The 10,398-nt window shown below is 48.8% G+C and overlaps 1 protein-coding gene across 5 annotated transcripts; it reads left to right on the top strand.

Moving 5' to 3' along the window:
* The first annotated feature begins 1,802 nt into the window (after positions 1–1,802).
* PDP2 (pyruvate dehyrogenase phosphatase catalytic subunit 2) lies at positions 1,803–10,141 on the top strand. Of its 5 annotated transcripts, none has more exons than XM_027619732.1 (3): positions 1,803–1,860; positions 2,832–3,054; positions 5,213–10,141. In XM_027619732.1, the coding sequence occupies exon 3, from the start codon at positions 5,267–5,269 to the stop codon at positions 6,860–6,862; it is 1,596 nt and encodes a 531-aa protein (XP_027475533.1). In that variant the 5' UTR covers positions 1,803–1,860; positions 2,832–3,054; positions 5,213–5,266; the 3' UTR covers positions 6,863–10,141. The 5 variants fall into 5 exon arrangements, with proteins under 5 accessions (XP_027475533.1, XP_035581195.1, XP_027475535.1 ...); XM_035725302.1 differs by having other exon boundaries at positions 1,828–1,860; positions 2,875–3,054; XM_027619734.1 differs by having other exon boundaries at positions 1,829–1,860; positions 2,861–3,054.
* Positions 10,142–10,398: the final 257 nt, after the last annotated feature.

Below are 10,398 nucleotides of genomic sequence, written 5' to 3'. Positions count from 1 at the left end.
GCTCTACAGGGATTGTTAACCATTCCCTCTGAAGGAGAGGGGGCCCTGTGGGTTGGGGTGTGTATGTGTGTGTGTGTGTGTGTGTGTGCATGCATACATGCACACACGTGTCCATACGTGTGGTCAGTTTGGGAGAAAATGGCACCAAGAAAAGCCACCTGCTTGGGCAAAGGTGGTGAAGCTGAATTACTTGATTTGGGATGGCACCAGTCTGGGAGACAATTGTCTGAGAGCACAGATGTGCTCGGAGGGGTAGGAAGTGTTTTCTGGGTTTATTCGGCTGGGTTGAGGAGCGCTGATGCCTCAGAACCACTGCACGGATAAGCACATCTGCGCACTGGCAAAGAAGAAAGATACCTGAGGTTTTTACAAACTCTCCCAGATAGCAGGCCTAGATGTTATAGTTTTGGCAGCCGCAAAAAAGACTGGCTGTACCGTCTCAGGTCCCCCTGACACAACAACATCCTCAGATCCAGCTTTCCTAACGTTCCATAGAAGCTCTTATCTGTGTAGCTGGGAAATCAGGGAATTTTGCCAGAATCACTCAAGGGATCTAACTCCCTACCCGGGTCAGGCTGTTTTTTAAAATACAATTTTGCTGCTCCTTCTCCTTCTCCTCCTCCCCCTCCTCCTCCTTCTTGTTCCTGATTATACAAGATGAGCCAGATGGAGTGATAGATATATATGTTTACTGTACAAAATTCATAGTTTACCTTCATCTCTTTTTTTTAAGATTTTATTTATTTATTTATTTATTTATTTATTTGATAGAGAGCACACATGCACACGTGGGTAAGAGGAGAGGGGGAGAGAAAGGGGGAGGGAGAGGGAGGAGAGGGAAAGAATCTCAAGCCGACTCCACGCTGAGCACTGAGTACGGAGGCCAAGGTGGGGATGGATCGCACTACCCTGAGATCACGACCTGAGCCGAAACTAGGAGTCACACGCTTAACCGACTGAGCCACTGAGGTGCCCCTACCTTTGACCGTCTCTTTCGGATAAATTAAAAAAATAGAATAAGTGGATCAAAGATCTGTCCATCGGGTAGCCTCAGTTTACACTCCCAGCTGCCTAGATGGCAATGCCTACTCACCAATATGAAGTACTAATCATGTTTTAATGTTTGTCAGGTTGATTGACAAAAACCAGTATCTCATTTTAATTCATTTGCTTGGTTTTGACTGAGGCTGAATATTTTTACATTTCCTCAAAAAATGACAGCTGATCCGCTGCTTTTCCTTTCCCAAGGAAAGGTAAGTCCTTTTCCTTCATTTTTCTACGTATAAGACCTTGAAACAAAGAAGCCCAGGGAGACTGGCTGGAGTTCTTGGGCTGGCGATTATATGTCAGTGACTAAGCTAGCTATAGCCCTTAAACGAAAGTTCCGGTGCACACAAAATTATCAAGGGTACATTTTTTTACTTTGGAATTGTTGTGTGTGCGGTAACTTAGAAAACCGTTGTGGTTTCAGACTTCGCAGAGTGACATAATTTTTCTCAGGAAAGTGTGGTGGGGACAGCCAGCTGTATGTCTCCAGCAGTCACCTCAGGCACTCATAAATGCTTGCAGATGGAGTAATTAAGCTGTGTCACCCTTTGTCACCCCAAATGAATTATCTATATGAAAAATAAAATTGCACCCATTTCTTTGGAATGCCTTAGAGTTATTTTTAGTTTCAGTCGGAAAATGCCTTCTCAATATCCAGGAAGAGAGATATTGCAAATTCTGACTTACTGGTAAAACTTCCGGAAAGGGCCAAAGGTGAGTGGCAGTATAAATGTCATACCAGGAGCAAGTCTGACAGGAGCAGTTTGATGGCAGCATGTCCTTGGGTCCAGGTGGGCTGGCCAGGCTCTCCAGGTAAGCCGGCATGTCCTCCTTCCCGAAGACCACATTCTCAGGGCTCTCTTAGTGGCCTTTCTGGTCATCTCCTAGTCTTCTCTGCCTCCAGGGAAGCACTGCACTTGCCTTACCACAGTAAGTAGAAGAGTGAGTAAAGCCATTAGTAAGGTGAGGGACTGAGGGATTATCTGGTGTCTTGGTTCTCAGCCTTTCTCGGCCTCCCAGTCACTAACCATTTCTGGTAACTGTCAGTGACCAGACCAATGTAATTGTTTTTTGAAGGCCCAATGGCTCCCTGGGGAACCAGTGAAGATTTCAGAGCAGGAATTTGAGTTTTAGAAGGGTCACTGCCTATTCTGTAGAGGAAGAGCTGCTAAGTTGGCAGCTGAAGTCAGGGAGACCAGATGAGAGGATTGGAATAGGGTAGTGAAGTCGCCGGAGACAAATGCATGCACTGGAGAGATAGTTGGGGGATAAAATGAACAAGATTAGATAACTGACGGGGGGGGGGGGGGGGAGGGGGTTAGCAATCAAGACTCCCAGGCTTCCAAAAAAAAAAAGACTCCCAGGCTTCTGGTTTAGGCTATCTGGGAAGATGGTGGGCCCATTACTGGGTTAGGGTAGGAGAGAAAGAGCAGGTTTGGCAGGAAGATGAGTCCCCGGAAAGATGTGTTAGAGGCGTACGTAGAGCCCCCAGAGGGAGGTGTCCAAGTGGTTGAGAGAGGAGTCTGGACGGGTCGGCAAAGCAATGGAGGGGAAGCCGTGAGGTATTATTAAACAACAGCAAGGAACTGAAGGGGCTGCTAGGTTTAGGGTGTGCATTGTGTGGGAGGTCACGTGGTGGGGTTGCCAGCCACTTGAATGCCGGGTGGAGTAGCCTGCGGGGCGCTCAGCCCACCCACCACCGGAGCCCAGGAGACTGGTGGGGACGGGTGGGGAGGAACCGGATTTGGTCCCTCCCGCCCTGTCCGCCCTCTCGTCCTCCTTAGCCATTGGGCAATTCCTCTGTCCGTCAAAGGCCCGCCTCCGCAGGTAAACCAATAAGAGCCGGCGAGAGGATGCTTCCTTCTCCATCTGGATCTGCACAAGGGGCCGCTTCAAGGAGGTGAGGCGGGAGGAGTGGCAGCCGCGGCACTGTGAGCAGGCGCCGAACTGACGGGACGGACGGCGCGGCGGTGGCGCAAGCTGGTGAGAGGGGAGCGAAGGTCCGAGGTAGGGAAGGGGGCGATCGTGGGTTGGGGACTCCTCCACCCCGCAGGGCGTCGCCGGTGCCTTGGCTCTCCCCGGCCCGCAGGATCGGATCAGGTGATGAGGCAGAGAGCCGGGGTGAGCTGAGGTGAGGGGGCGGGCCCGCAGCCACAGTCACCCCATCGCGCGCACGCGCCACGTGGGTTCGCGGACTTGACAAGGACCCTTGACCTCGGACCCGGGCACCCGCACGAGCTGCTTTAGCCCTTGGAGCACCCCCTGTGAGTTAGGCGCCTCGACTGAATTTGCCTGTTTTTCAGGCTGGGAAGCTGGGGCTCAGGGACGTGGTCGCGCCGGGGCTTGAGGGAGATCGGGCTTGGTGGACTCCGGAGACCGAACTCTTATCTATGAGGCTGTGGGTCAGAGACTTGAACTTGGGACCTGTTTGTTTTTTCGAGGGACACGAAACTGTATCCCGGCTGCGGCTGCGGCTGCGGCTGCGGTTGCGGCTGCGGCGGACCGACTTGCGTCGGACACCATTGCCTGGTTTCTCAGCAGGGCCCCAGAGGGGTGGGAGGTGCCAGGCGCCCTCTGTACTCCTTGACCTAGCGCCCGGGCCCGAGTTCGGGAGTGGGTGGAACTGGGGGGAGGAGGAAGATCCTCAGTTCTGAGAGCTCCCAGTGCCCCAAAGGACAAACTTGGAGGAGGGCAGGTCTCCTGAACGAAATCCGAAAACATGTGGGAAACGCTCCTCTTAGGTCACCGGAGAAAATAGAAAATAGAGCAGTTTTTTGTTTGTTTGTTTGGTTGGTTGGTTGGTTGGTTTTGTCTAAGAAAAAATGCCACCAGAGTCTGTTGAAGATGCTAGGAAACTGTTCCCGTCATGTCCTTGTAGAAGCAGATGTGAATCTTTTGGAAATCAGTTTGGCAGTTATGAGTCTACACGCTTTGACCTACTGATTCCTCCTTTGGGAAATAAGTAGGTTAAAACCTAAGTAGGGAAAAGGTTGGTGTGCAAGGCAGTGCAGTATGGTGTTTCATAAAATGTTAGCCAGTGGAAACGCCCTGTAAATCTACAACGTTAGAGAACAGTTAAGTAAATTGAGATTGTTTATGCCAAAATGGGGTATTGCACATGCATGAAATGTTTATCATGAATAAAATGCTCTTAAGAAGAAAACCACAGTGTACGTTGTGGTTTCAACTATATAAAAATGTATACAGAATGACTAGAGGAGTCACCTAATAATAAAAGTAATAACTACCTTTTTGGAGCAGAAGGGTCAAATTTCGTTAAATCCTCACAAAACCGGGGCGCCTGCGTGGCTCAGTTGGTTAAGCCGCTGCCTTCAGCTCGGGTCATGATCCCAGGGTCCTGGGATCGAGCCCCACGTCGGGCTCCCTGCTCATGCAGGAAGCCTGCTTCTCCCTCTGCCTGCCGCTCCCCCTGCTTGTGCTCTCTTCCTCTCTCGCACGCGCTCTCTCTCTCTGTGTGTCAAATAAATAAATAAAAATCTTTAAAAAAAATAAAATAAATCCTCACAAAACCTCATGAGGCTAGTGTTCTTATCCCACTGTCAGACAGCTGAAGCGCAGGCAAGTGAAGCAGTGTGTCTGATGTCAGACAGCTACAGCTAGGGTCATACCTGGTGTGCTCTTGGACCTTTGGAAATGCTATGTCTAGCCAGTAGTTGAGGGCCTGTTGTGTACCTCGTATAGGCCTGGGCACTGGGAAAGCCACTGGTGAGTAAGGGAGCCTAGGTTCCTGATTTCATGGAGCTTACAGAATAGTGGAGAAGCAGATATTTAAATAAACATTTAAACAGTCTGCTGGAGAAAGTGAACATGGGAGCTAGACCCTGGGCTCTGGCAAAGGAAAGGATTTGGGAAGGAAAAGAGAAAGGGGGGCCCCTGGGTCAGCTGTGAGGAATGAGTAAGCCCTGTGGGGAAGCCTTCAGTGGCTAAGAGTGGAGAGCATATAAAAACCCTGTTTTCTCCATTTTCTGGAACGTTATTTGTGTGTTGTATTGGGAGGTAGGGAGACTTGCTTAAGTATTTTGAATTTAGTCAACTCTTGAAGTTTATCTTAAATCGCTTTTGTTCAGAATGGTAGCAAATGTTTTCAGAAGTCATTGTTTTTAAGAAGTTGAATTTGAGCTTTCTTCAACTCTTTAATTTTCAGGTCTAAAGAAAGCCCCTTTTGCTGAAGGAACACATTTGCTGGTATAGTTTCATAATGTCAAGTACTTTGCCCTTCTGGATCTTAAAAAATTCTGCAAGGAACAGCATTGCCACGTTACAGGGAGGCAGACGTTTATATTCAAGGTGTGCCTCAAATAGAAATAAAGCAAGATGGAGACTCTTTTCCCAGGTACCAGGCACCGGAAAAGTCAGTGTCCCGTGCAGTGACGTTGCTCTGCAGAAAGCCTACAGACACACATCAACAGAGGAAGATGATTTTCAGTTGCAGCTCAGCCCTCAGCAGGTAAGTGAAGTGCTGCGAGCCGGCGAGTCGGCCCACAAGACTCTTGACCTCGTCAGTGGAGTCCCAAATTCAGTGTTACGGTTTGAGAGCAACCAGCTGGCTGCCAATTCCCCAGTGGAAGACCGGCGAGGTATCGCCTCCTGCCTACAGACCAACGGGCTGATGTTTGGCATCTTTGACGGACATGGTGGCCATGCATGTGCTCAAGCAGTGAGCGAGAGGCTCTTCTACTACGTGGCCGTGTCACTGATGTCCCAGCAGACCCTGGAGCAGATGGAGGGAGCCATGGAAAGCATGAAGCCCCTGCTGCCTATCCTGCATTGGCTCAAGCACCCAGGGGACAGTATCTACAAGGATGTCACGTCAGTGCACCTCGATCACCTCCGCGTCTACTGGCAGGAGCTGCTTGACCTGCACATGGAAATGGGACTCAACATTAAGGAAGCATTAATGCACTCCTTCCAGAGACTGGATTCTGACATCTCGCTGGAAGTCCAGGCCCCCCTGGAAGATGAGATGACAAGGAACCTTTCACTCCAGGTTGCCTTCTCCGGGGCAACAGCTTGCATGGCCCATGTGGATGGAGTTCACTTGCATGTGGCAAACGCTGGTGACTGTCGAGCCATCCTTGGGGTCCAGGAAGACAATGGCATGTGGTCTTGTCTGCCTCTCACCTGCGACCACAATGCCTGGAACCCGGCTGAGCTGGCACGGCTGAAGAGGGAGCACCCTGAATCAGAGGATAGGACGGTCATCGTGGACCACAGGCTGCTGGGCGTCCTCATGCCCTGCAGGGCCTTTGGGGACGTGCAGCTGAAGTGGAGTAAAGACCTGCAGCACAGCGTCCTGGAGAGGGGCTTTGACACCGAGGCCCTCAACATTTACCAGTTCACCCCCCCACACTACTATACTCCACCCTACCTGACTGCCGAGCCTGAGGTCACCTACCACCGGCTGAGGCCCCAGGATAAGTTCCTCGTGCTGGCCTCGGACGGCCTGTGGGATGTGCTGGGCAACGAGGAAGTGGTGAGGCTGGTGGTGGAGCACCTGGCCGAAGTGGGTCGGCACAAGCCAGACCTGGCCCAGAGACCTTCCAAGCTGGGGCTCATGCAGAGCCTGCTGCTGCAGCGCAAAGACCAGGGGCGCCACGCAGCCGACCAAAACGCAGCCACGCGTCTCATCAGACACGCCATAGGGACCAATGAGTATGGAGAGATGGAGCCGGAGCGGCTAACGGCGATGCTGACGTTGCCAGAGGACTTGGCGAGGATGTACAGGGATGACATCACTGTCATGGTGGCGTATTTTAACGCAGACTCGATAGATGCATATTACAAGGGGGGCTGAGAGGCTCGCATATGGCCAAGGTCAACTTAAATGCTTTGCTAAGACATGTTCCCGTGGTCTTAAGCTGCCTCTTCAGACAGTAAGGCCAGCGGATGTAGCTTGCTTAATCACAGACTGACATGAGGAAAAAAACAGCGTTGGTTTAAAAGCAGTGGCATGATTTCATGTCCCCATGTGTTTGGTCACCTTTTCTACGTAGAGCGGGCAGAGCATTGAGAGCACATAGGCTTGGGCCCAGAGCCAAAGTCCTTTTATAAAGACACTGTTGTTAGACTGTCAGCCTGAGCCTTCAAAGGGTAAATTTAATTATCGTTCTGAGAATATGAAGAACTTCAGGATTTTCTGAGGTTGTGCCGCAAAATCGGCAGACTTGGCGGTTTTTCCTGATTCACAATCATGGACGTCTAGACTATGAAGGGAGGTTTTATTTTTTATTTTTAAATTACTAAGACCTGGGTTTACAAAACATATTCTAGAACACTTTTCTATGCAATATTTTAACTTTTTTGTGTGATTATACTTGTGAAAGCACTTTGTGATGCTGCATCCTCGTTGTGTTTTAGTTTGTTCTAAAACTGAGCCCTCAAACTTGCAAACAGGCCTGCTGTAAGCATGCTTGGAATGACTCATCTTGATTTTCAGCTGAGGGGGTGGGGGGTGGTGGCTAGGCCTCTGGACCAGCTGAACTCACTTGTGCGGCTTGTGATCCCTTCTGCTGTGTCCCGCCCCTTAAACCTTGAGTCATACTCGGAGGTAACTTCTGTCTCAGCTTTAATTCCTGGCTTTCCCTGCATTAATAAAACACCCTGCGGAGCTTAGCCTCTGCGTGGGTTATTTAGAGCCCTTAGCCTTTCTGATTATACCTCTCAAACGTTCTTCTGTGAATTCCACCTAATCCTCCTACCCGTGCTTTGCTACTGCTGACTGCGCAGTGCTGTCCGGGAGGAAGACTCCCTCTTCAGAGAGTTGCAGGGAAGGAGAAAGTGCGATTACGTAGGATGATTGTTGTGACAGGAGACAGGAGTGGCTGATGCCGTGGATTGTGGACTTAAGTAAGACTCCACCTGAACCTGGACAGATGAAAACACGAAGGACTGAGAAGTCGCTAACCAGGGCTGCCTGTATCCAGAGAGGCAGCGGGGAAGAGGGAGGAGTGAGATTTGTCAGACGGGACACTTGCCGCAAGACTGTGGGCTGAACCGCCGTGGCTACTCCGCAGGGACCAGACCATATTTAGTAGAGGAGTCGGGGCAAAAATAAAAATGTGACCCGTAATGCCTTCTGTGGGCAGCACAGTCTTTGTGTTGATTTCAAATTAAACCACGTGTCTCCTTTCTTGGGGAACAGACTTCATGTTCTCGTGAATTGCGGTGGCATTTAAACAACAGGAAATGTGTCCCTAAACAGAAACACAAATATAATCCCACAAAGCTGACAGTTCTGTCTTCCTGCACTACGTCGAGTGATCCTCTCCTCATCTCCACCTTGTGCCATCCACTGAAATAAATGAGAGTTTGACTTTTCATGTCCCTGTGACATTCATTCACGTGTTGGGGGACTTCTAGCTGGGGGACATTCCCCTGTCCGTTTTCCAGTGTAACTGTTCAGTGATAGGGGCTTCGTCTCTACTCAGTGCTTCAGCCTCGGTCCTTTTATTCTGAAACCATTAGTGTTCCTTTTGATCTCCTAGATTGAGAAATGAAACGTGCATCACCACTGTTGCGCTTGCATGAAGGTTTGTTGCTAGAGCTGAAAACTGCCTGTCTGACATCCTTTGTTCTTGATGCCAGCTAAACCCTGGTGCACCTCGGAGCATTACAGACTGTCTGAATCCTGTTTGAGAGCCTCGCTCTCATGGGTCATAAAATGCATCTGATTCAGTAACTCGGGGGACAGCTGAGAGGATACAGACTTCCCGCCTGCTTCTCCAAGCATATCTGTGTTCTCTCCCTGCCTCATATATTGCCTGCTTTCTAACTGCTATATCGAGATGGAAGAAAGCCCGGTTTATTGTCTGCCTTTTTCCACTGTGAGCTCTCTCAGCTCTTTCCCTCAATGCTCCAAGGAGAGTGTCCTGGTTAAGCCCCAGCATGTCTGTCTCCCAGACCACCCTTCTGGTGTCATTGGCCTTTCTGAGACACACGGGCTATTGCTTGAGGGCACTGGGATTTGAGAGGGGGTTGGTGGCACTTGTCGGTCTTCCAAAGCATTGATCATTTCTTTATGTAAAGCTTTCAATTTTGAGACATCTAAAACTAACTAAAAAATAACATTGACCATTTAATATTTTGGATGTAACTTGAATAAAGTATGCCTTGTTTCTTTAAATTGCGTATTAGTTTAGGTAAGAAACTTTGGTAATATTGGCATAATTTAGATATTGATTTATGTATAAATAATACAGCTCTGCTGATTCTGGGGATTGGTCAAAATAAAGAAGATGGTGTAGTTCTAAATTCAAATCAGTATGCCAGGTCGAGTTACTTAGATTCAGTTTTCTGAAGGATTGTTTGTAACATTAAGGCTAATTTGTTATTTTTTTAAAAAGCTGATTTGTTATAGTGAAAATGTGAACTTTGAGGTACGTTAATACATAATCATGGTTTTCCCAGAAGTGTGATTGGCCTAAAAGATCGTATCGGACACACTGGGTAAAAGTTAGGTTAGACGCAGTTGAGCTGTGGCACCTTTTGTATATAAGTGAAATACAAACAGTTTGAACTTGAGTCAGCGAAAGAAGAGAATAATGAATTGTTGGGAACAAGAAAATGTGTTCAGAAGGAGTCTGGCTTGACTCTTAGGTCCATCAGTTCCTGGTAACCTATCTTCATTTGACAGCTCTTGGGAGGCCTCTACTTCCCAGATTAAACCAGAGGATCCTGGAACTGAGCCATCCTAGTTTCATCTTAAAGTGGTGCATTTGTCTCTGAACATGACTCCTTCCCCTGGCAGAAAAATCCCCAGTGTAGCTTTGGAGCTGGGGTATAAAAGCTGGCAGTACTGTCCTCATGCGAACTGCCTCGCGTATCACCGAGAGGGAACACGGGTGGCCGAGCAGGCTGAGGCTCTGTCCCTTGTGCCTGGGGCACCTGATGTGTAACTTGCTTCCTGGAAAATAATTCTTATCAAGCATTGACTTAGAAAAATGATTAACCCTGTTCTTTAATATTTACTGACATTTGTATTTTAAGCTGTATAGCAATGTTCTTATTTGACATTGATTTTCTAACTCTTAGAGATATTTAAATGAAACTTGTAAATAAAAGAGGCAAAATGAAATTTGGTTTCTTTTGGTGTGAATAGTAATTTCTTTCGGTCCTTAGGGTGCTAGATTAGACCAGTCTTTGATTCACCACCTTTATCTGGCCATGGAAGATTTTAGTCTGTTCAAGGTCTCCCCTCCCCCACCCCCAAAGAAGTTTCCAATGCAAATTTTTGATGGCTGCTGACCACACAGAAAGTCCTCAGTTGGGTGTTAACCGTGTGTGCAGGGGGGGGGGAGGGCGGGGGGGGGGGGGACCTGAAATGAAGGAAAA

This window comes from Zalophus californianus, chromosome 17 (genome assembly GCF_009762305.2).
Source record: "Zalophus californianus isolate mZalCal1 chromosome 17, mZalCal1.pri.v2, whole genome shotgun sequence".
Taxonomy (NCBI): Eukaryota; Metazoa; Chordata; class Mammalia; order Carnivora; family Otariidae; genus Zalophus; species Zalophus californianus.
The sequence above is the reverse complement of the archived record's forward strand: the minus strand, read 5'-3'. Positions and strand labels throughout refer to the sequence as shown.

Excerpts from the sequence above, each read along its gene's own strand:
- PDP2 (XM_027619732.1), top strand. The coding sequence starts at position 5,267 with ATGTCAAGTACTTTGCCCTTCTGGATCTTAAAAAATTCTGCAAGGAAC.